A 24,949-nucleotide genomic window follows, 5' to 3' on the forward strand; every position below is an offset into this window, starting at 1 on the left:
GGTGTGTCCGACTCATTTTGTTTTTAAAAATCTTGACAGGAGCCAATACTCCATACAAAGGTTGATACTGCCCCTTGTGGTCTTTGTAGAGAATTACACTCATTACTGTATACACACAATAACGATATGAAATATTCATGAGTGGCTCAATAATCTAAAGCCAGACATACAAAACAGGGTTCTCCACAGCAATCGATTTATTTCCCATGTAATAGAAATACATGCAAGAGTTTCTATTAACACACAGACCTGAGTACACGAATACCGGTCTGTTAAAAGTTAAACGTAGGTAGAAAGTGCATCGATCTTCATCTGAGATTTCCTCAAAGCATAGCTGTTGAGAAACAAATTAAAATGTACAATTAATAACGTTTAACATAGAATACCATCTGGAAGTAGACTACTTAACTGTGCAAAAGTCCTCAACAACAACAACAAAGTCATTGTATAGAGACATTAGGAACATGCCACCTGATGTGTGATTCTGCAATTTAATACTAGAAATAAAGCAGTAAAATCCTTATCCTGAGTCTACTTAGAGTTAAAGAAAGTGTAACCTGAGCGAGAGAGAGATCACAAAATAATCACACAACAGTACCCCACTGAGAAAGACCCTAGAAACGGTATAGATTTGTACATATGATCAATGCATGAGTACATTAGCTCAGTGCAAACACAAAGAGGAAAAACTCCAAGTAACCATACAGTTTCAATGTCTTAAGCCATAAATAGTCTAATATGCATATGTTATAGAGAAGTATGAATGCTTTCTTTTGCCCGAAATCAGTACTCTGACCCTATTTGTCTCTGTTTGAGCCTGTCGTGAAACACTTCCCCTTTAGGCAGACTGTGTGTCCAGGTTATCAGCCTCTCAAAGAAATGTAGTGCTAGCCCATTTCCACAGTGTGACTGGAAAACACTAGCATGCTAATAAAGATATGATATATAAGGATGGAGGTCACTTGTTTGTCCCCGTTGCACCCTGGTCATTCCTCATTGCGTTTTATCCATTCTCCTCCAGAACCTCCTCTATAATGGCCTGAAAGGAATTATCACTTATACCATCCATATTTCCAGTTTCTCCGTTTCAGCCAGACCTAGACATCCACATGTCCAGAAATATGTCAACTTCAACAGGCTAACTTACTGTATTTATTTCTATACATAAAAAAAAATCTCAGACACTAACCTGCATCTGCTCATAGCTGATTCCCATTTTCCATACCACCTGTAGCACAAAGCTAGACTTGTTAGCAGATCAATTTTAGGCTTGTAAACACATAGACAGAGTTATAGCAACCCCCATGGGAGACAATGTGAGCACACAACAATCATGTAGCAGTGGCTCTTGCCTCAGTACTGTTAGATTGCTATGTTAACCAGTTTGCACTAGCACTGAGGTTAGCGTACCTTGTTTGGCAGCACAAAAGACTGGACCAGAGACCACCAGTCTGAGCTGGCAGAGCCCGACTCCATTAGCTCTGGAGAACCCTGGAGCAGCTGGAAACAAAATGGAGATCAACACATACGGATTTAACCCGTTAGATGAACAAGACTGGTATATAGGCTTTACAATGCCACTCTAACTACCGCAGTGCAACTCCATAGTTGACGCAGACCGCTCTAACGTTGTTGTAAGTTTCTGGTGTCTTGTACTTTGTTAAGCTTGTTAACCTTGTTAAGCTCCACCTTGAGACTGTAGGGACTGCTTCCGTAGTGGAACAGGGACTTTTTGAATCTCTCAATCGCCCGACCGTTTGACACTGTGCTGAAGAGCTGGGGGAAGCTGAACATAAAATGGTCAAAAACAGTATGATTTTAAATATAATGGTTCAAATGTCTAGACATACTGTATACACCAACTAACTGGTACATAGTTCTCATTATATTACCGGAACTCTAAATCCAATGAAAATCTAAAGTACATATAGACTTACCTGAGTGATACCGGGGGTTTTGGATGGGATCACCGGTCTGCCGAACCTTCCTCTGAGATACACAGATTCCTGCTGACGCTATGAAACCCACATGTTTATCAGTTGAGTTGAAGCCATTTAACTAAAGAGTTTTAAAGGAGGAAAGTTGAACATCCTTCAAAATGACCCAATTTAGCTGGTCGAGGTCTTGGCTTCAGAACAGCAAACTCACCACTGAGGAAAACAGGATGGTTATTTTATCACTTGACTGACAAACTGTTGTCATGGCACAAACAGTATAGACACTCTTCAGATGAAATGATGATATGGGTAATATTCAACAACATATAATATATCAGAGTATGATCATCAGACTCACACAGCTAAGATTTGTTCATCTGCCACAGAAGCACTGACGCTGCTCTTTACAGGCCCTTTAACAATAACAAAGATCAATTGATTCCAATCCAAACAGCACACTTGTTTTATGATGTTGTTTTGATGTTTTATGAGAAACATCAATTATGGCCATATAATCCAGGGAAGATTTACCTTGGCGGTGTATTTTTTTATTTGGTTTGAGCTGTGGCCTAAAAAGAATTATGGTACCATGGACTCATCAGTCCTACTAGTGGTTTTCTCCTGGTCTTTAGAGGAGTGGCGGCAGTTGCCCCTGCCCCGATGGCTCACCAGGAAGTACTTCTGTGCTCGCTTCCTGTCTCGCTCCGGCCCTCCTCTCCAAAGCATTCTGGGAGGTGTACAAGCTGTCCATGAACCTCATCATGTCAGAGATCTTGGAGCTGACTTCCACGATGTCTGGACGCAAGTCTGTGTCGGTTGTCAGGCACCTGAGGGGTATTATGGGAGTTATTTAGGAAGTAATCAGATAATGTACAGTGAGGGAAAAAACTATTTGATCCCCTGCTATAAAGTGATTTGCATTTTAATGAGGGAAATAAGTATTTGACCCCCTCTCAATCAGAAATATTTCTGGCTCCTAGGTGTATTTTATACAGGTAACGAGCTGAGATTAGGAGCACACTCTTAAAGGGAGTGCTCCTAATCTCAGCTTGTTACCTGTATAAAAAAGACACCTGTCCACAGAAGCAATCAATCAATCAGATTCCAAACTCTCCACCATGGCCAAGACCAAAGACCTCTCCAAGGATGTCAGGGACAAGATTGTAGACCTACACAAGGCTGGAATGGGCTACAAGACCATCGCCAAGCAGCTTGGTGACAACAGTTGGTGCGATTATTCGCAAATGGAAAAACCCCAAAAGAACTGTCAATCTCCCTCGGCCTGTGGCTCCATGCAAGATCTCACCTGTGCTCAAGAAAGCACATATACATGCCTGTCTGAGGTTTGCCAATGAACATCTGAATGATTCAGAGGACAACTGGGTGAAAGTGTTGTGGTCAGATGAGACCAAAATGGAGGTCTTTGGCATCAACTCAACTCGCTGTGTTTGGAGGAGGACGAATGCTGCCTATGACCCCAAGAACACCATCACCACAGTCAAACATGGAGGTGGAAACATTATGCTTTGGGGTTGTTTTTCTGCTAAGGGGACAGGACATCGTCACCGCATCAAAAGGACGATGGACGGGGCCATGTACCGTCAAATCTTGGGTGAGAACCTCCTTCCCTCAGCCAGGGCACTGAAAATGGGTCATGGATGGGTATTCCAGCATGACAATGACCCAAAACACAAAATCAGCAGGGAATCAAATACTTTTTTCCCCTCACTGTAGCATCTTTAAAAAAATGTGTCAATAATCAACTGACTGGCTTTCTTGATGTCTATAGTATTCTCTCTGGTATGCAATCTGGTTTCAGCTCAGGTTATGGATGTGTCAATGCAACCTTAAAGGTCCTCAATGATGTCACCATTGCTCTTGATTCTAAGCAATATTGTGCTGCTATTTTTATTGACTTGGCCAAAGCTTTTGATACGGAAGACCATTCCATTCTTGTGGGCCGGCTAAGGAGTATTGGTGTCTCTGTGAGGTCTTTGGGTGGGTTTGCTAACTACCTCTCTCAAAGAGTGCAGTGTATAAAGTCAGACAATCTGCTGTCTCAGCCACCGCCTGTCACTAAGGAGTACCCCAAGGCTTGATCCTAGGCCCCACGCTCTTCTCAATTTACATCAACAATATAGCTCAGGCTATATATAAGCTCTCTCATCCATTTATATACAGATGATACAGTCTTATACTCAGCTGGCCCCTCCCTGGATTTTGTGCTAATTGCTCTACAACAAAGCTTTCTTAGTGTCCAACAAGCTTACTCTACCCTTAACCTTGTTCTGTACACCTCCAAAACAAAGGTAATGTGGTTTGGTAGGAAGAATGCCAAACCTCCCACAGGTGTTATTACTAACTCTGAGGGTTTAGTGCTTGAGGTAGTCACCTCATACAAGTACTTGGGAGTATGGCTAAACAGTGCACTGTCCTTCTCTCAGCACATATCAAAGCTGCAGGCTAAAGTTAAATCTAGACTTGGTTTCCTCTATTGTAATTGCTCCTCTTTCACCCCACCTGTCAAACTAACCCTGATTCAGATGACCATCCTACCCATGCTAGATTACGAAGACATAATTTATAGATAGACAGGTAAGGGTGCTCACGAGCGGCTAGATGTTCTTTACCATTTGGCCATCAGATTTGCCACCAATGCTCCTTACAGGACACATCACTGCACTCTATACTCCTCTGTAAAATGGTCATCTCTGTACACCCGTCGCAAGACCCACTGGTTGATGCTTATTTATAAAACCCTCTTAGGCCTCATTCCCCCCTATCTGAGATATCTACTGCAGCCCTCATCCTCCACATATAACACCCGCTTTGCCAGTTACATTCTGTTAAAGGTCCCCAAAGCACACAAATCCCTGAGTCGCTCCTATTTTCAGTTCGCTGCAGCTAGCGACTGGAACGAGCTGCAACAAACACTCAAACTGGACAGTTTTATCTCAATCTCTTCATTCAAAGACTCAATCATAGACACTCTTACTGACAGTTGTGGCTGCTTTGTGTGATGTACCTTCTACCTTCTTGCCCTTTATGTGCTGTTGTCTGTGCCCAATAATGTTTGTACCATTGTTTTGTGTTGCTACCATGCTGTGTAGTCATGTGTTTCTGCCTTGCTATGTTGTTGTCTTAGGTTTCTCTTCAGGTAGTTTTGTGTTGTCTATCTTGCTGTGATGTGTGTTTTGTCCTACATTTATATTTTTAATCCCAGGCCCCCATCCCCACAGGAGGCCTTTTGCCTTTTGGTAGGCCGTCCTTGTATATAATAATTTGTTCTTAACTGACTTGCCTAGTTAAATAAAGGTTAAACAAAAAAATCTGAAATAAAAAAAATATTAGTGCCAAAATACATTTCAGATTCAATTTCTTTTGGCACTAAAATCACTCCATAGTCATGCCAAATTGTACAAATTCAAACTCAAGCATGCAGAGGTAGCTAAATTCTAGTGATTACAATTCATGATCATGAGTCCTTGAAATCCAAGCACAATCAGACATGCCACATCAATCACAACCACATTGTAATGGCTGTCATGTGTCCACTCTTACAGGCACGTTAAGGTTGGCACTGATAAATGGCTCAGTGGGAGGCTCTACCTTGAACACACTGCCGAAGTGCCTAGAAGGTCCAGTATGGAGTAACCATTGATCACTCTCAGAGGAGGGTGGTTCTGGTCGAAAGTCTCAATACTCTCCCTCAGACTGTCCAATTCCTCCTGCTAAAGGCAAGCCAACACAAACCAGTAAACAATCCTCACAGAGTGGAGTAGGGTAGTAATGGCTGCAGAGAACAAGTAATGAAAATAGTAAATGTTTCATTATTATACGGGGCTTTACATTACAATCTAAATGTATTTAACAGGTAAAAGGAGACAGGAGAGGGCCCTTGGATGTACAGCTAACTGCCAAATTAATGAAAACACTTGAGTAAATGAGGGATAAAAGTATATTAAAAGCAGGTGCTTCCACAATATTGTTCCAGACACTTGTAAAAATCTATGCCAAGACGCATTGAAGCGGTTTTGGTTTGTGGTGGCCCAACAAACTTTTAAGACACTATATGTTGGTGTTTACCTATATGTTACGTATAGTTGTTTTTACAGTATAGTAGTTGTGTCACCGTGTGGAGAGAAACTTTTGCTTGAAGTGCTTCATAGACAGGGATGTCTCTCACATAATGTCCAACATCAATGAACATCTCAAATAAATCTGTAGGATAGAGCCTGAAACAGAAAATTATTTTCATACATTTTCTGAAAGGAAAGAATATGTACATTGACTTTAAGAAATGTAAGATATGTCATCACCTTAAAAACAGATGTCGGTTACATTCCATGCTGAAGAGGAAAGGTAGGTTCAGAAATGCATAGCACTGTCAACATCAACAATAACATAATTACTATCATTGCAGTATAAGGACAAACATGACATGATAATTGTAGTTACACCATTATCTAATGCGTGTTTAATACCTGTAGGGATATTGCTTTTGGTCCACTGAGAAAGCGTCGTGGCAGAATCAATTTCGCAATTACATAGACCCCATTCTCCTGACGAAGCAAAGAGAACGCATTTCAAAAATGTCCTTTACACTAACACTATTCTGAATTAATATCATAGTCCTAAATACTGCCCAGTTCATTGACCATTCTAATGGCAGCCAACACTCGGTTTCTTTTTGTGGGTAGGTGCCCTTACCTGAACCACCTGATGTGCAGTGGTGTCATCCAAAACGAGCTCAGTCAGAGCCGCACAGCATGCAGCAATAAAGACAAACATTTACATAAGTTTATGTTCGACGTAGATCAATCTGTATGAGCTATAGTCAACATATCCAGTGTGTGTTCCTACCTGACTGTAGAGATATGGTGTCGTCCACATCCTCCTGTGGACTGAGCTCCTCACTGATGTGCTGTCTCTGGAATGCGTCCCGCTGCATTGGGCCTCGATAGAGGGGCGGTCCGAAACGTACGCCCGTTCACTAGAACAGACAACATACAGTACATTACATTACAGAAGTCTACTGATCTGGGTTGCATACTGCTTTCTCATCATCTGAATTTTCTCATGGTTATAATATGCACTAACCAATGTTTCAACTACTGTCTTTGACCTACTAAACTCTTAAGTAACTCTTGATTAATATATGTTCTAAAGTTTGAAATACTATTTTTATCAAGGCACAAGGCGAGACCCAGATGCAGACACAGGAGGCAGATGGTTGGAGTCTTACAGTGTTTATTAATCCAAAGGGGTAGGCAAGAGAATGGTTGTGGACAGGCAAAAAGGTCAAAACCAGATCAGAGTTCAGGAGGTACAGAGTGGCAGACAGGCTCGTGGTCAAGGCAGGCGGAATGATCAGGCAGGCGGGTACAGAGTCCAGAAACAGGCAAGGGTCAAAACCAGGACTAGAAAAAGGAGAATAGCAAAAGGAGTATGGGAAAAACATGCTGGTTGACTTGACTAAACATAAAAGACAAACTGGCACAGAAAGACAGGAAACACAGAGATAAATACACTGGGGAAAATAAGCGACACCTGGAGGGGGTGGAGACAATCACAGGAATAGGTGAAACAGAGACATGGCGTGACATTTTTAGCCTAACCAGAGGTTGCATACCATTTTCTCATAATCACAATTTTCTCAGGGTCATAATATGCACTAACCTAGGCCTCACCCAATATACTGCATTTGACCCAGTGTACTCCTGAGTAGTCTATGCTCTCCATGAACTTTTATGATACTTCTTTAGTCTATCCAGGGGTAGCCTCTCACCTGTCGAGGATGTGGAGCAGCTGTTGCACCCCTCCCCAGGTGAATGCAGAGTTGCCGGTGCTGGTGTCTGGCTCCTCACACAGCTGGACCAGGACCCACACTACGCTCCACATCAGCTTCAGGTGCTCCCCGTGCAGCAGGCTGAGCAGCACCGGCAGGCCCTCACACTCCCTCCCATGCTCCCGCACCTGTCGCACCGGGGAAAGTAGCCGCAGCAACTCTGCATTCATCCTGAAAGGGACACAAAGAAAAATGGATATGCAAAACACACATCAAAGCAAGACATTGGAAGGTGCATGTTATTGCCAGTGATATAGTCATGCTGTTGATGGGGGTGTAAGGCGAACTGTTTATTTTGAAGCAACTTTATTGCGCAAAGATGAACGCATAGTGTGTGACTGATTAGGGAGGTAGGCACTGTACCTTATGGACAGTAAGTCATAATCTTGTAGTATAACAAGAAGATTCTCCACGATTGACAACTCTCCTATCTTTTCCTTGCATTCTGAACAAGGGGATAGATCAAGTGATGTATTTAAGTATTAGTTACAGTGTATACTCTTACTAAAAGGTATGCATGATGTCCCAAGGTCCCTTTATAAGAGCAGTTACCTCTCAGCCAATGAGGTGAGTGCTAGGAGGGAACCTAGTAACACACTGCTGTCACGTGTTCATAGGAGCTTAACCAACCAGGGTCTGAGCATGAGCATGAAATCTTATGTCATTATATGCTCATTAGTTACTACTTTCCCAGACAGAAAAAAACCTATCCACAAGTAATGGGGATAAGACATCGGACTAACAGTCGGTTAGGAGTACAGTTCTTTATTTAACACAATCCTACAGTATATTGTATGAGGCAGTGCAATTGTTACACTTGTTTACCTTATGAGCTCCACTCTCAATAACCCACTGCCTTTGGTCCTCCACTGCAAACAGTTTCTGAAACATATCTATTCAGGAATGAAGAGACAAGGAATGATAAGGAAGGACATTGAGGGAAATACAGGCTACTTTTTGGGGGGATATGATAACTCACATGTCATAGTGACCAACTTCTCCATGGCAAATGTCTGCTTTCCACACTCCAGGTAACTGCTGCACATCAACTCCATGTACTGGAGAGGGAGTGAACGGGACAGAAAGCGGCAACTGTAAAAAGCAATGCAAGCTGTCAGACTTTAAGGTTTTTAAAATAGATTTTAAGTAAATTTACCCTTGCAAGAAGATCAACAGCTTGGAGTTGATGAAAAACTATCTGAAAAGAGAGGGTATAAAGAGAATAAAAAATACACCTGAATTCAGAGTGTTCAATTGTCTGGTTCTCTTGTCAGGTTTTTGTCAACAAGTCATAAAATAAAGGCAGCACAAGTCATATCTATTTTACATCATATGAAGTTGAAGGAAGAAAAGTACCATCATTCGTTTTACATGATAAAGGGGTTCTCTTATAAGCAATTGTAGACACGTGAGCACTCTAAGGACAGACTCAGGTGGTGCATGGTCGACCCAGTCACTACAAAGAAAGTACACACACAACTGAGCAAGTTTCAAGACCTTCATCAACAACATCAGCTGCACAAAAATTGTTGAACGTGTATGAGACTACCTGCACAGTCTGTTCTTGACCAAAGAGGTAAGGATCTCCAAAAAGAGCGTATGTTGAGGATGACTGTTGAAACAATGTTGATTTCTGTATGTTGCACTGTTAGAAGGAAAGATGTGTAAGAAAAGTTAATTATGTGATCAATAATATTTAAGGAATCCTAAATGCATTATTTAAGGATATACCTGAATTTCCCCAGCTCAGGATCTTCAGAGATTATGTGAATCTGACTCGTATTTTTGCGTGCATTATTTAGCTGGAGAGCGGTCTGGGATGTTCCTCCACTGTTGCGGACCTTACATGACTGTCTCAATGCTGCCACCTGGAATGTCAGGCAGCAGCTGGAATATCAGGCAGACAAACCTGATCACATCATATTGTACACAAAATAGAGGGTTTGACATTCATATGAATTGACATGTCCTTACCTGGTGTCTGTGAGCATTAGTTTCAAGCAGTTTCCTGAGATCATGTGATTCCCTAAAAATGTTACCTTTTGGTGAATCATTTTATTCCAGTCACAACAGGATATCAGTTTTGTGCGAATATTTTAGTTGAAAATGTCCTTAAAAAAGTAGGCCTATTTTGACATTATGCATGTGCAGTATCTGAATTGACTGAAACTGAAATTACTTCAATACGACTTACTTGTTGTCTGGTCCCTTTCACTTCTGGAGTAGTTTGTCTGCTCTTCTCACCTTTTTAAATGGGTTGGGCATTACACAAACTCCCTTCTGCTTCAATGGGTCATACCTGAGGTTCAACTTCCGATAATTGACACAATATTATAATGCAATCAATATCATGGCATTTGCTACATTGCAACTGCTCTCAATATACAAATAAAAATGGTCTGTTTTAGAAACATTAGCTTAGCGGTAGCTAGTAACTGAACAACAACATGTGCGACATAGTTCGGGAATAATGCAGCCATCGACTACAAGGGAACACAAGACAAAGGAGAAACGTGTTTCCTTTGAGCCACTGAGCAGTCACTTACCCTCCTTCACCATGGCAAATATGTAGGATACACCTGTTATTTTATTATTATTTTTCAAGCTTGTTTTCTCTTTCAAGGATGCAGTTTATTCATGAGCATATTATGGGAAAGTATGTGCCCGAATTGGAAAAGGTCATACTGAATTTGATGATAGTTTTAACCAATAGGAGGAAGCAACATTATTATGTGGTAGTTTCTATGGATACAACTGACGCCTTTTCACATTCCGTCACCAGATAATTTTGTCTTTGGAATGTAGTTGTTAGTTTTTTCCCCTGTTATTATAGCTCAGTTGTTGTTCCAGTTTCACCAAGTACATAAATAAACATATTAATACTAAATAACTGTATTTAACAAGTAGGTTTATAGCTCTTATTTTGATTAATATTTATTTTTCATAAACTACTAACCCGTGTGCATCTATCTATATGCAAAATAAACTTCCGATTTTGGAAAGTTAAGTAGATGCAGAGTTTCTGTCAGGTTTCTGTTAATAGAAAATAAATAAAATCAAAACAGAGATTCTCTTTAGCAAAAATGTAATATTGTTGTCGCGATAGCATGTGGATAACTCAGGAAATGAACAAACTACCGCGAGATGTTTGGTCCTTAATTTTGGTCCTATTCATAATCGCAGTACGCATTGTATCTGGCGTACTCTCCGTCGTTCAGGTGTGAAATTACGTCGGCCATAGTACGTAGGTATGCGCTAGTGGTAAAGAAGCGGAATGTCGGGTTGTGAATGATCGGTTTCTGAGCGGCAGCGAACGTCAACATTATGGGTGAGCCTACTTACTGTATCAAAAATGTCCTAAAACTGCTTTGGAAATGACATATATAGCTTGTTGTATCAGAATGGCTATTTTAAAGTAATGGTTGTTCGTGGCTTTCTAGTTGTCTGAGTAACCAACGCCCAGTCGTCCCCCCACCAGTTGTTGGATGAGTTGCTAGTTTAGCTAGCAGGTTAGCGTTAGCTAAGGCATTTCCTGTGTAGTTATTTTCTACCTCATCACTAATTCCTTTCCCAAATGTTTACCTACCTAGTGGTTCATTCCAAAAGCGAATGTCTAATTTTATGTATTTGGTGTTCGTTAAGGAAACTCCATCGAGGTAACGCTAGCTAGCTTTTTTTCCCCCTGTGTGTGGCGATAACGTCATGTTCACCACCTAACGTTAGCCAGCTGGCTTGTTAGCCTACGATTCAGAAAATGCTAACACCAATTCCTTACCCTTAAATTATTGTCCCAGTATTCACCAAGCAAGCCATTGTTAATGGTTAGCTAGCAAAACAACGTCAAGCAATGTATTTACTTCCAGCTATTTCAAACACTTAATTTCCCCATGAGTTCGACACTGAAAAATAGATTGAAGTGTGTGTGTGACACCCTATAGTGTCGAAAACAGCAAACCAGAGTATGTTCTGATAATCTGAGGGAAGGGGACAGATGAGGATAAACACTCGCTCAAGCCAACACAGTTAGATTCTCAGACCATGGATAGATCTAAGGACAAGTCAAGTGTGAAGATGGGGTATCTTTGGGTGTCTGCCTTTTCAAATTGGTTTGGGGTAGGACCAAGTGAAAATGAGTCAGGTTTTTATTAAAGAAGGCCTATTTAAATTGTGATAAAGATACAAATTTTTCTCATGCAGTCATGAGTGTACACCTCTCACCACTTCCTTCAGTTGACCCGCAAACTGAAACGGAAACCACACTAGCTAGCATGATCGTGAAGAAGGATTTGTTACATTTTCCATGTAGCTGTGGGAGGACGGGCTCATTGTGATGGCTGGAATGGAATATTTGGAACAGTATCAAACACATGAAAACAAGGTTTGACAGTTTATTTTATTCTATCCATTACAATGAGCCCGTCCTCCTATAGCTCCTCCCACCAGCCTCCACTGGTGTACAGATAGTGATCTCACTCATATGACGCATTGAACGTTTCTTGCATGGACATAAAGAAGACATACAATTTGAACGATAATTTCGCACTGACATAGGCTTTTAATTGAAAACATTTGAACAACAGTCCAAGGCTAAGGGAATCAACAGAGATTGGACTCTGTTATACCCTATGGTGAAGCCAACAACAATGAATAACATTATCATACTATCCAACTCTGTGATGTGCTTAGGCTAGCAAGCATAACATGTTATTTATCACCAGATTTTCCAGTTTGTGAAATTGATTCTGTAAAAATAATTATTTGTTAGGATTATTGCTGATATTGACTGTTGTCGTGTGTGTTCTCTCCTTTGGCTCTTACCTCACGTTGGACCACATCACATGATTATTTCCATAAAACAGCTGTAAGTATGGATGGATTGGTCAGTTAGGCTGATGTTGATTTGCCTGATTATCAGAATTACTTTATCCTAATTTTAAAGTAACCTAGGCCTGTTACATAACATTGCAAAAGCTGTGGTGGTGATGATGTTGTGCTGGTATGTTACTTTCCAGCAACAAAAGAATCTGGAGGGGTATGTGGGCTTTGCTAGCCTTCCCAATCAAGTGTACAGAAAATCAGTGAAGAGAGGCTTTGAATTCACCCTGATGGTTGTGGGTAAGAAAATGCTATTCATATATTGAGGTCATGGTTCAACCGAGTCATGTTTTCAGTCATTTCAGTTTACACAATACAGTTGACCAGGTAAGGCTGTATATGGTAAGTTAAATTTGTAGACAGGAATGTGTGTGTGACCACAGTTATGTGCAAGCAAAGTGCGTGTGTGTGGTTAACCTCCTCTGTCAACCTCTCTCATTTGACTTTTTTTCACATCTGCCTGCCTATTAAAATAGCATTGATTTATTAAACATTGCGCAGTATTATCAAAAATACAAGAGTGCCGTTGAAGTACTTAGATGCGGTCGTTGAACTCGCCCAGGACCTTAATTTGCTAATCAGTCACTGTTTGGAGGGAAAATGTTTCTTTGGGTCAAACCATTTCCTGTGGTCGGCATAGCAGAATTTCTCCCTCACTGCTAAGAATAGTTTGTCTCGCATTTCAACAGCCTCTTTCTGAGCCATTCATGGGTTTATCATTGATCAATTTAAAGAAGTTAGGCTACACTTGTCATTCTATCTAAACATGCCTGCCTTGCCAGGCACTCACATGCAACGGGGTTCCTCTTAAACAAGTCACCATGATTTACCCTGCTGTATAAAATGTCCTTTAAAGGCAATGTGTTGGATGGTGCCCAAGTTGGCTGTTGGGGCCCAAAAATGCCTTGAAGATTTCGCCAGCCTGATTGCTGCAATGAGAATAATAATATGATTTTTAAAGTATTTCTATTTCTGTGAATGCGAACGCATCACAAACGATGCATACTTTGCATATGTGAAGCAGGCTAATTTGAATCAACACACCAGTGTTTTCCAGGTAATGGAACAGGTTGGCGTGCTGCGTTCAGCGAGGCATAGTGTGCTGTGCCAGTCACTGCTGATAACGCCAGCCCTTTCTCACACTACCAGTGACATGGGCTCAAAGCTCCTCAGGACTGGGTAGAGGAGCTAGCTCTGCCTACTGCTAAAGCAGAGTGTTTGTAACAGTATACAAGACTGATATTGCTGAATTAGCAAACAAACTATCAACCATTTCATTTTTTGCAGTGGATTTTGTATACATTTTTGTACATTTTTAATACAAAATCTATAGCAAAAAATAATGGTTGATAGTTTGACCGTTTGCTAATTCAGCAATATCAGTCTTGTATACTGTTACAAACACTCAGCAGTAGGCAGAGCTAGCTCCTCTATCCAGTCCTGAGGAGCTTTGAGCCCATGTCACTGGTAGTGTGAGAAAGGGCTGGCGTTATCAGCAGTGACTGGCACAGCACACTATGCCTCGCTGAACGCAGCACGCCAACCTGTTCCGTTACCTGGAAAACACTGGTGTGTTGATATAAACTAGCCGTTCATACTCACAGGAGTATGAAGATGGGCATTGAAATGCACGTTGTCAAGTGCAATCACTCAACACAGAAATGGTAGCGCTCAACTCCCAATACTGTAGCCTGTAAACAGCAGCTCGTTGACGATTGAGGTCAGTGCCAGTGGTCATTTCCACTGCGTTAATGATTCCATTCACCAGGAGCATGGAAACCAGGCACACAATGGCTAGATAAACGAGACCACACAGCCGGCATGATAAGGCATTCTCTAGCCATGTTCAGAATAGGAGCTGTTGTCCTAGCCCTACACAATCATTCAGATGGATGGTTGTCTTGGACAAATGTCAATAGCCCAATCAATGACCTTTGGGATTTATTGGCTGGGCTTTATTCGTTGCTTCTATAGTACCATTGGATGCCTCTAAAGTCGCATGAATAGCTATCACACAGTGGGATGTACCTGCTTTCAACATGTATGGTTAGCTGTTTTATAATGTCAGTGTTCCCTTATATCTTTAAATGTTGTGTTCTTGCTGGTATAGATAGCTACGTGTTATACTGTGCACACTAGGCCAGTATGTTGATTTGAGTTGCATTGATTCCCTCATTTTAAAATGACACTGACCCTAATGTAGCAACACTGTCATTAGGCTTTATGATCAAAAATAAATAGATTCTGTTTTACTGCAACTGTTTTTATTCTCTTTTTTTCTAGGTGAATCGGGATTGGGCAAGTCCACGTTGATCAATTCTCTGTTCCTAACAGATTTGTACTCGTCAGAATACCCTGGGCCTTCACACAGAGTCAAAAAGACTGTACAGGTAGTTTAAAACACTTCTGCTTAACAGTCCTGTATTCTCTTGTTGAATATTCTTCTTCCACTGATGACCATGTTAGTTTGCCTCCGTGTTGATGCCTTGGAATTTGAAACACATTCTGCGATATAGAGCAGACTAAAGTATTCATACCCCTTGACTTATTCCACATTTTGTGTTACAGCCTGAATTCAAAATGAATGAAAGCAAAAACAATTCGCACACATCTACACACAATACCCCATAATGATGTTTTTTTTGTTGTACATTTTTGCAAGTGTATTGAAAATGAAATGCATGTTCATAAGTTTTCACACCCTTGTGTCTCAGTCGATACTTTGTAGAAGCACATTTGGCAGCGATTACAGCTGTAAGTCTCCAAGAGCTTTCCATACATGGATGGTGCAAAATTGGACTTTTTTAAAAATAATTTGAGATGTTTTTTTCAAGCTCTGTCAAATTGGTTGCTGATCATTACTAGACAACCATTTTCAGATCTCGCCATAGATTTTCAGTAGATTTAACTCGGCCACTCGGGAACATTCACTGTCTTCTTGGTAAGCAACTCCAGTGTAGATTTGACCTTGTTTTAGGTTACTGCCCTGCTGAAAGATGAATTCATCTCTGTCTGGTGGAAAGCAGACTGAACCAGGTTAGCCTCTAGGATTTTGCCTTTGCTTAGCTTTATTCCGTTTCTTTTTTATCCTGAAACTTCCCAGTCCTTTAATTAGTGATTACAAGCATACCCATAACATGATTCAGCCACCACTATGCTTAAAATATGGAGCGTGGAATTCAGTAATGTGTTTGGGGCAAATCCAACAACACTTTGTATTCAGGACAAAAAGTTAATTGCTTTGCCACATTTTTTTAGCAATATTACTTTAGTGCCTTGTTGCAAACAGGATGCATGTTTTTGGATATTTGTATTCTGTACATGCTTCCTCTGTCATTTAGGTTAGTGTTGTGGAGTAACTACAATGTTGTTGATCCATCCTCCGTTTTCTCCGATCACAGCCATTTTAAATGCTGCAACTGTTTTAAAAGTCACCTCTTCGGCAACGGAGTTAGGAAGGACGCCTGTATCATTTTAGTGAATGGGTGTCATGATACAACATTCAAAGTGTAATTAACAACTTCACCATGCTCCAAGGGCTATTGAATGGCTGCTTTTTCTTCTTCTACCCATCTACCAATAGGTACCCTTTACGAGGCATTGGAAAACATCCCTGGTCTTTGTGGTTGAATCTGTATTTGAAATTCACTGCACGATTCAAGACGTTTCAGCTTTTCGTTTTATTTAATCAGTTTGTTAAAAAAATGTGAATAACATTATTCGACTTTGAAGTGTAGGCTTGTGACAAAAAAAACTAAATCATTCATTTTAAATTCAGACTAACACAACAAAATGTGGAAAATGGCAAGGGGCGTGAATACTTTCTGAAGGCACTGCATGTCATTTAGTAGAGAAACTTGCTCTACTTGGTCTCCAAAACCCAACGTTATCGCCACACATAACCTTGTCTGTTTTTCTGGTTCCTCTGCATAGTTAGGTAATAACACAGTGTTAGACTGCATGTTGATACATGCAGCTAGAATGATAGTCACCCACTGTCCTCGATGTGTGCTACACAATTGGGGACAAGGTGTCTTCCTGAGAGGGTGTTTTGGTCCTCTTCTTTCCCTTCATTGGGATTGGCAGTATGCTCATTTCTTCTGTGTTGTTGCAAACACTCTCTTGTGGAGACGGCATTTTGCTGAACGCATTGGGTCCTGCATTGTTAAACAGCCAGAGGTGTAGTGAGTGCTTTATATTCTTACGACAGTTCTTAGGAAAGTTGTATTGTTCACTATCTCACTGTCATACACCAAATATGAACAGTAACCAGTATGCATTTAGACAAGACAGCTATTGAATGCTAATATAACTCTGTATTTCCCAGGTGGAGCAATCCAAAGTGTTAGTAAAGGAAGGTGGTGTCCAGCTCCTGCTCACAATAGTCGACACCCCAGGATTCGGCGACGCTGTGGACAATAGCAACTGGTACGCAAAGTTTGACAACTCCATTTTGGCTCCAATCAATGCATTGATCTTGACCCATTTGACAGCCATTTCAGCTCATAGCTTGCGAACAGGTTTCCAGGAAGTTGTGACCGTTTTGGCTCAATGTGTATGGGTTTGTTTCCTCCCTGTGGCTGTATGTACCACGCAGCTGGCAGCCGGTCATCGACCACATAGACAGCAAGTTTGAGGATTTCCTCAACTGTGAGTCGCGGGTGAACAGACGACTGATGCCCGACAGCAGAGTGCAGTGCTGCCTCTACTTCATCGCCCCCTCGGGACACGGGTGAGTCTAGGTGGTAGGGAGAGAGGTCGGACAGTGTGAATGAAGGGGGAGGACTTAAGATTTACTAAGATTTCAGAAGTGTAAAGTGCACTACCCCATATTAGAAATTTCAATCGTTTTTGGCTACTGCCTCTTAGGCTTTTTTCTCTCTTTAGGGTTGTTTTGCAGTATACATCCATAGTTGTGTTTCGTATGACTGATAGTGCTAAAGGGCATCGGCTCTCTGTCAGAGAAGGCTGTGTGTGTCGTGGCTGTGGGGTAAATGGGGTGTGTGCATGCGTTCACTGTTCATACTCTGTTCTATGGGACATTGTCCTTACAATCCCCCAGTCAGTGTTGAGACAGGCTCTTAGAATGAGCAGCTTATGCTGGCCTCACACACACACTGACCCCTCACACGCACACACTCCTCACAGCACCAGCTGATATAGCTCACTCACACTCGAGTGCCTTGCACAGTGACACTGCTAACGAGAAACAGCTGGGGAAAGTGTTCTGGGGACACAGACGATAGTTATTTGTGTTGTCATCATCTTTGATAAATTGCTTGTTTGTTCACACTACTAGAGCTCCATTGCAATTTTTTATTAGTTAATATATTTAAGGAAAGAAATGTGAGCTTTGTGGTTTGCTATGAAAATACTGGACTGAATCTGTCCATCAGTACCCATACCCCACCATTTATGGTATTAATGTTATTATGTCATGTCTCCCTCCAGACTGAAGCCTCTGGATATTGAGTTTATGAAACGGTTGCATGAGAAGGTGAACGTTATCCCACTGATCGCAAAAGCAGACACTCTCACCCCAGAGGAGTGCCAACGGTTCAAGAAGCAGGTCAGTGGGCTCTGTCTGGGGGTGGGGCATCAAGGGTCCACACAGACGAAGACTTGATTGTTGCAGATAGAAATAGACTGTTTGGGCAGAATGGGCCTTTTCCTATTCCACATACTGCTCTGACGATGCCTTCGGAATTTCCTCTGGGTAGTACATTCATACAGTCTGAATGGAGTTGATACCACATGATAAAGAACTGTCCCACATGTCTTTTGGATTGTCATTGGGGTCCTTGTTAATAAAACATACTGAACGTTCCCTCAGATCATGCGGGAAATCCTGGAGCACAAAATCCAGATCTACGAGTTCCCAGAGACGGATGATGAGGAGGAGAACAAACTGGTGAAGAAGATCAAGGTATGACACAAATGTACTGCGAGTAGTTTTAAACACCATGCATGCACCAATGAACTTAAACTATGTATGAACCAATGAACTTAAGCCATTTAAACTGTGAGGCACTTGGCTACATCAGTCCCGCCTGGATATTGGAATGGGTGTCGCAATTCGTTTTTGCAAAATCAACAATTCCCCGCTTATTGTGCGAGGGCGTGCAAATTCCCAGTCACCGCACTATTACCACCTAAAACAGTAAAACACACAAAATAAAAGACTGCTGGACATTTTAACCAATAACTCACTTTTACAGCATAAAATGGTTAAATCAAGCAGCATGTCAAGCTTTTTTCCAAAATCATCACAAATTGCTGTGTAAAATATCTGAATTCCTGCAGCAAAACCAAATATTTTGGCCCACAATTAGCCTATCACAAAATTCTGGAAGGGCTGTTGCATATACACACACGTCTCACACGTCATTGTGTTATTTTGCTTGCAGGACCGTCTGCCCCTGGCCGTGGTGGGCAGTAACACCATCATCGAGGTGAATGGGAAGAGGACCAGAGGACGACAGTACCCATGGGGAGTGGCAGAAGGTACCAGGCATGATGGGAGATTAGTAAGAGGCTCCTTCTGGAGAGCGGTTTGAATATGTGTTGATTGTCTTTCCTTGCAGTTGAGAACGGAGACCACTGTGATTTCACCATCCTACGAGACATGCTCATCAGGTACAGACTCGAAACATGAAGTTACAACAATTTATAGAAAATGGGGGGAAATGACAATGCTGTTTTTTTGTCAACCACATGGACCATAGCATCAACTTGCTAGGTTTCTAAGACTTGTTTTGTCTGTCTTTCTGTGTGCATACAGAACCCACATGCAGGACCTGAAGGACGTGACCAATAACGTCCACTATGAGAACTACCGCAGCAGGAAGCTGGCGGCTGTCACCTACAACGGACAGGACAACAACAGGGTCAAGGGTCAACAGTCGACCAAGTAAGTCCAACAGCTACCAACGGTTCTCTATTAGGCATAGCCTAACTCTCTTTGTCAATGATCAATGGCATATTTTACCTGACAGATAATCTACTAGACATCTGAAATGTTTTATCATATTGATGTGATATTTAGGCTGTATATAAATGGATGTTATTGTCGTAGTGTTCTTGGAGGTATTTTTTTCCAATATAGGGCCATTATTCCAAATGCAGGTATTACAGCCTAAAGGGATACTTCAGAATTTTGGCAATGAGGCCCTTTATCTACTTCCTCAGAATCAGATGAACTCTGGGGTACCATTTTTATGTCTCTTTGTGCAGTTTAAAGGAAGTTGCTATCTAGCGCAATGCTAACTAGCGTAAGCGCAATGGCTGGTAGTCTATACCTATAATCTTCCAGTCATTGCACTTACGCTAGTTAGCATTGCGCTAGATAGCATCTTCCTTCATACTGGACACAGAGATATAAAAATGGTATCCACAAATTCATCTGACTCTGGGGAAGTAGAAAATGGCATGATTGCCAAAATCCATAACTATCCCTTTTAAATTCCACACTGTTGCTCTCACACCTAAGACCCTTTTACGTACACCAACCACCCTCAGCATCTTAGCTCTTTACTGAGACACCCTCACACACTGCGGTTCCTAACGCACAGCTACGCACCAAACACATGCTACTAATGTAAGGCTACTACTGCACACACCGTTTCATGCCTCTTGAAAATTAGTTTTGTTTCTTTGTGAACTTTTCCTTGTTTACCGTGAGAAAGGAGATGTTTTGTTCTTAGTCCATGTTTTTTGTTAGTGCGGTCAGTCTGTTTCTTTTTTTTCCGTTGTCGTAGTGCATGGTTTCATCACAGCATGCTAAGTGTGTGTGTGTTTCTGTTTTTTTAGACATGACACAGTTGAAGGCATGTAAGTGGTCAATTTATGTTTCCTTAGATCATTAAAAAAATATATATATATATATTTTTCCTCCCCTGTTCGTGTTCCTTTGTCTGGGTTCTCTTTTTCCCAGTTCAGTTTTCTCTCCTTTCTTCCCCCTTATGTCGGACAATGTCTCAAGGAACTCTGTAGATGCCAACATTGAGAAGTCAACTGGGAATTGAAATATGCATATGCCATTGCAAATACTTCAAATGTAATTAGCGTAGTTGGACTGGTGGCTTCTTCTCACGTTCAATTGCGTTTACTAACATTTAGCTAAGCTAACATCTCAAAGCACCACTATTTCACTACAGTTACTCACTAGCCTATGCTAACAGCTTAGCTAACTCAGCTCCATGATTGCTTGGTGCTGGTCTTTGAGTCCCCTGCTCCAGAGCAAATTGGGTTTCTTCTTCCCTCTGCTTTTCCACACTTCAGTCGCCATATTGTTGGGTCCTACCGTTCCTTTCATGCATAGATCCTTGTATGTACCAATTCCCTGCAGGAAAATGGGGGTGGCATTACTGTGCGGATTATTCCAGTGTGATGGAGGGGGTCGGTGCACTGTAGGACTGGTCTGACTGTTTGCATGCATACGTGTGTGACCCTGCAGGAGCCCCCTGGCCCAGATGGAGGAGGAGCGGCGGGAGCACGTGGCCAAGATGAAGAAGATGGAGATGGAAATGGAACAGGTGTTTGAGATGAAGGTCAAGGAGAAGATCCAGAAGCTGAAAGATTCCGAGGCTGAGGTAACATCAGTCACATTGCCTTACTACACTACTGACCTCTACCGTATGGTTTGACTTCTTACTTCCTGATGCATGAACACTGTCATTTTTTGGTGGGTGTTGATGCACTGAAAGTCTTAGTGAGACAGTGAGTGTTTAATGACGTGTGTGGAACTTCTCTGCCTCTCTCTCTGAAGTGCTACATTTCTAAATGCACACTTATTTAACCAGGATAGTCTTAGCAACAATTCACTTTTTCAGTGAGTCATACAGTTGTGATCATGCCTTTTCAATTTGTTTTCAAAATGTCTCTTCTGCAGCTCTCGAGGCGTCATGAGCAGATGAAGAAGAATCTGGAGGCCCAGCACAAGGAGCTGGAGGAGAAGAGACGCCAGTTTGAGGATGACCGGGCCAACTGGGAGACCAATCAGCGCCTGGAGCAACAGAGACTGGATGCCTCCAGGTAACACTGTCACGCACCTGAACTGTAGTGGTGACTTTGGTTGTTACTAAAGTAGCTCTATTTAGTGTTGTCTGTTGGATAGAGAAAACAACTAAACTAGACACAATGGTCTGTGCAGAATGTAATACCAGCGTGTCCCACTAGATGTCACTGTATAGTCACCTCAACCACTGTTTGTAAATGTTTGCGTCATTTTATTGGCTTAAATACTATTCTCCTCTACAGGACTCTCGAAAAGAACAAAAAGAAGGGGAAGATATTTTAGAGACAGTCTGCAGAAACACCAAGTTGTACTTGTTGCCAATGTTGCCAGCTCGGACATCTGTGTGTGGCACCAAACCAACACCAAAGCTCATGTACAGCCCAGCTGGGTCTGCATGTACTGTCACAATGACCGGAAGAGAGCTGCCTGTGGACTTCTCCAAGGAATGTGTTTACCTTCATGAAACTTACTGTCTTAGACAGGCCAAACCCATATATAACTGAATACTGCCCCCCCCTTCCCCCCAAGGTTGCATTGTCTATTTAACAACTGATGTCTACTGTTTAATGCAGAGCAACAACAAAAAAATGAACTGTTATACAATCATGTTTCAGTGGTTTTATTTGTTTACATGCACAAAAGATCTTCAATGATGTGGAAAAGGAAATGGCATTTACAAAATCATTTTTGTTTAGTAAAGTGTAACAGATAAACCTCATACTGAACAGCTCCCCATGCAATGTAGCCTAACACGAAACGACTGTCTCAGTCTCTCAACAGGAGTAATGGGAAATCTGGAGGGTAAAATGCACCTTGGGTTTTGTTATGGCTGAAGCTTTTTCCAAAATGTAACGCTTTCTTCTGTTTTTAGCAAATTTTACTAGTCTTGGACCACCATTAACTTCATAAATGTTATATTTCAGTTAGTTTATTTTTTATATATACCGAGCCAGCTAAAGTAATGTTTTTTGTTTTTTTTTTGTATGGAGAATTTTTCTGAAGCTTTGACCAGTTTCTGAAGAGGATTGACTGTTCAAAATACATTCAGTAGTCCTACAAAGAGCAAAAATAAATGAAAGGAATATTTCTGTAACTCCACGTGTCATCAGATTATGTGGGAAAGGAAAGTCAACACCATATTTTGCTTTGGCTATGTACTCATCTGTATTTTTTTTATTTGTATTGTACAAAGTCACTTAATAAACATGTAATAGACTTGTAATGTAATGAATTCTGATAAGAGATGCATGTTGATACTGCATTACTACGTTCAGTAGGCCTACTGAAATTTAAACAGTTTAATTGTGATACTTATTTTGCTCTGTAGTTTATTCATCTGCTTTGTCTCCACCATGTCTCCACCTTCATACAGCGGTTCTCAGTTTAGTGGTTTTACTTTTGATGTAAGTATTCTGCCACATTACATGCACAATATGAATGTTTTCAGAGCACTAACAGGTTATTTGCCTGAAAAGATTTGACATTTCACACCACAGTAATATGCATCTTCCTTAATTGTCTAAAGCAATTTTTGCAAGTACTGTTTAATTTGATGCAAAATGTTTTCAAAATATTGGACATCACGCGTGACTGAAACAATCATGCAAACACATGTTCAGTGCATCCTGGTTCACACTTGATTCTTTTGATTCAAAGTTGTATGTAGCTGCTTTGAAGATCCATTAGAAGGAACCTGCAGGAATAACAGTAATCAACAGTATGTCCTAAGAGAAAGAAAAAATCATTCAGAATGAGTCAGATACACTAAATGCTGGTATTTTACCTTGTTCCTCTGAGCTCCTTTTACCCATCAGTCCAACAAAAGACTCAAATTTCTGCCCTGGAAAAGTTGAGAGTAGGGCTATTTCAGACTGAAAAAAGTATATCTCCCACAGTAATCCCATTTTGACATTACACACCAGAGAGCCTCTTGCAGGAATTGTATATGGCATGAGAACAGTTACACTTTAGTGGTGTTCATACCTTTATCATATATAATTATATCATTTAATAGGATCTCTATGCCTTGTATCCCATTGATATCTTCATACTAGTAGCCTCAGTTAAATGCTATTGAAATTGTCATTGCCAACCATGTCTAATGCATGCAACACTTACTTCTTCTTGTTACCTGGGATTTTGCTGCAAAGAGTGGAAGGGAAAAAGCAAAAATACAGATGAGCTTTTATAGAAATAGAATACATGTCCTTTAAAATATTGAATTATAATTAGGAAGTAGTTAGCATACCGGAGCCTCTTTTCCCCATAAGACCAAAGAATTTGCGTGACTCAGGTTTTCGAGTCATTCTTTTCAGGATTTCTTTGTATTGCTCAGATTGTGGCCATTTGCTCTGAATAAATAGAATACACAATTTAGCTTATTCATTTGAAATGTAGCCTAGGCTAATCATGAGATGCAAATTATGAAGCCTATCACTGCCCGTGGCTGCTTCCTAAATAGTCCACATTTCCAAATGTAAGGGACAGTGCTGAAACATTTTTTTAAATCTTAATTTCGACAATGACACTATAGGCAAACATATTTTTGACAATTTGAGAGAAATGTCCTACCGTTTCATTGTCTTCTCTCCAACTGTCGTCAAAATAGATTTTTTGGCTGAGGACAGTTGCCAAAACGAGGGAAAATACCATGAGTAGAATTATCTTCATTGTGTTAGCAGGTGTGCTGTGCGTAAAGTTGTTCCTCTTCATGCGTTTATTTTATTTGATGAGAGTAACTTCACTGATAAAACCAGACTAATGGCCTGAATAAATACAGAATACCTATAATATCAATAGTTCAAAGATGCAGCCTGCTGGAATACCCCATGGAGCAAATTTTAACAGAGAGAAGTGCGTCTATCCATTGGCGTGACATTACAATCGGCGCGCCGGCGTTTTTATGCAGAGACAGAGCTTAAGTGGATGTCAATGTCAAGCCGTTTTGTTGTAACATAATTAGGTCATATTATGAGTCAGTAGGTTTGTCTTTGTGTTTTATTTCTGAAGGGGTAAACCACTGTTGCTTCTGTTCAACTGAGAAAGAGTGCGATGTGTCAGAGTGAGCGAGAAAGCAGGTATGTGTGAGAGTCTGTTCAACTGAGAAAGAGTGCGATGTGTCAGAGTGAGCGAGAAAGCAGGTATGTGTGTGTGAGAGAGAGAGAGAGCAAGAAAGAGACAGAGCGTGCATGTACAGTGAAATCCTTGAAACAAGCACACATACAGTAATAATCCTTGCGTCTAAGACTTTTTAGCATTTATGGGCCACCGTAC

At 41.1% G+C, this 24,949-nt stretch overlaps 2 protein-coding genes and 1 long non-coding RNA gene across 13 annotated transcripts; 1 reads left to right on the plus strand and 2 right to left on the minus strand.

The window, feature by feature from the left end:
• Positions 1 to 13: 13 nt before the first annotated feature.
• On the minus strand, positions 14 to 10,425 carry LOC110515676. Of its 9 annotated transcripts, XR_005042112.1 has the most exons (22): positions 10,332 to 10,425; positions 9,980 to 10,095; positions 9,760 to 9,811; positions 9,517 to 9,653; positions 9,335 to 9,430; positions 8,942 to 8,983; positions 8,765 to 8,843; positions 8,611 to 8,678; positions 8,149 to 8,230; positions 7,726 to 7,956; positions 6,648 to 6,930; positions 6,422 to 6,499; positions 6,257 to 6,321; positions 6,024 to 6,172; positions 5,547 to 5,668; positions 2,469 to 2,764; positions 2,296 to 2,350; positions 1,938 to 2,150; positions 1,675 to 1,786; positions 1,411 to 1,500; positions 1,190 to 1,228; positions 14 to 334 (listed from the first exon to the last, which is right to left on the minus strand). It is a non-coding gene; the product is annotated as an uncharacterized LOC110515676 (long non-coding RNA). The 9 variants fall into 9 exon arrangements; XR_005042119.1 differs by having other exon boundaries at positions 6,257 to 6,286; positions 9,980 to 10,409; XR_005042117.1 differs by having other exon boundaries at positions 1,938 to 2,015; positions 9,980 to 10,409.
• Positions 10,426 to 10,803: 378 nt separating this feature from the next.
• Positions 10,804 to 22,898, plus strand: LOC110515724 (septin-7). Of its 3 annotated transcripts, none has more exons than XM_021594520.2 (15): positions 10,804 to 11,113; positions 12,092 to 12,093; positions 12,798 to 12,900; positions 14,944 to 15,050; positions 16,988 to 17,088; positions 17,258 to 17,392; positions 18,112 to 18,229; positions 18,494 to 18,586; positions 19,068 to 19,164; positions 19,245 to 19,296; positions 19,442 to 19,570; positions 20,470 to 20,490; positions 21,116 to 21,251; positions 21,551 to 21,693; positions 21,919 to 22,898. In XM_021594520.2, exons 1-15 carry the CDS (start codon positions 11,110 to 11,112, stop codon positions 21,956 to 21,958), a joined length of 1,281 nt encoding a protein of 426 aa, XP_021450195.2. In that variant the 5' UTR covers positions 10,804 to 11,109; the 3' UTR covers positions 21,959 to 22,898. The 3 variants fall into 3 exon arrangements, with proteins under 3 accessions (XP_021450195.2, XP_021450204.1, XP_021450201.2); XM_021594526.2 differs by having other exon boundaries at positions 10,972 to 11,113; positions 12,807 to 12,900; XM_021594529.2 differs by lacking the exon at positions 20,470 to 20,490.
• LOC110515750 (protachykinin) lies at positions 22,589 to 24,885 on the minus strand. Its single transcript, XM_021594530.2, has 5 exons — positions 24,248 to 24,885; positions 23,925 to 24,027; positions 23,795 to 23,818; positions 23,460 to 23,516; positions 22,589 to 23,369 (listed from the first exon to the last, which is right to left on the minus strand). The coding sequence occupies exons 1-5, from the start codon at positions 24,386 to 24,388 to the stop codon at positions 23,359 to 23,361; spliced, it is 336 nt and encodes a 111-aa protein (XP_021450205.1). The 5' UTR covers positions 24,389 to 24,885; the 3' UTR covers positions 22,589 to 23,358.
• Positions 24,886 to 24,949: the final 64 nt, after the last annotated feature.

The sequence above is a fragment of the Oncorhynchus mykiss genome, chromosome 3 (genome assembly GCF_013265735.2).
Source record: "Oncorhynchus mykiss isolate Arlee chromosome 3, USDA_OmykA_1.1, whole genome shotgun sequence".
In the NCBI taxonomy this organism is placed as follows: domain Eukaryota; kingdom Metazoa; phylum Chordata; class Actinopteri; order Salmoniformes; family Salmonidae; genus Oncorhynchus; species Oncorhynchus mykiss.

Coding starts and splice junctions, on each gene's coding strand:
- LOC110515724 (XM_021594520.2), top strand. Junction 17,393..18,111: donor ATCGCCCCCTCGGGACACGG/GTGAGTCTAGGT, acceptor GTCTCCCTCCAG/ACTGAAGCCTCTGGATATTG. Junction 21,694..21,918: donor CAGAGACTGGATGCCTCCAG/GTAACACTGTCA, acceptor TCTCCTCTACAG/GACTCTCGAAAAGAACAAAA.
- LOC110515750 (XM_021594530.2), bottom strand. CDS start 24,388: ATGAAGAGGAACAACTTTACGCACAGCACACCTGCTAACACAATGAAG. Junction 24,028..24,247: donor GGAGAGAAGACAATGAAACG/GTAGGACATTTC, acceptor CTATTTATTCAG/AGCAAATGGCCACAATCTGA. Junction 23,517..23,794: donor ATCCCAGGTAACAAGAAGAA/GTAAGTGTTGCA, acceptor CAACTTTTCCAG/GGCAGAAATTTGAGTCTTTT.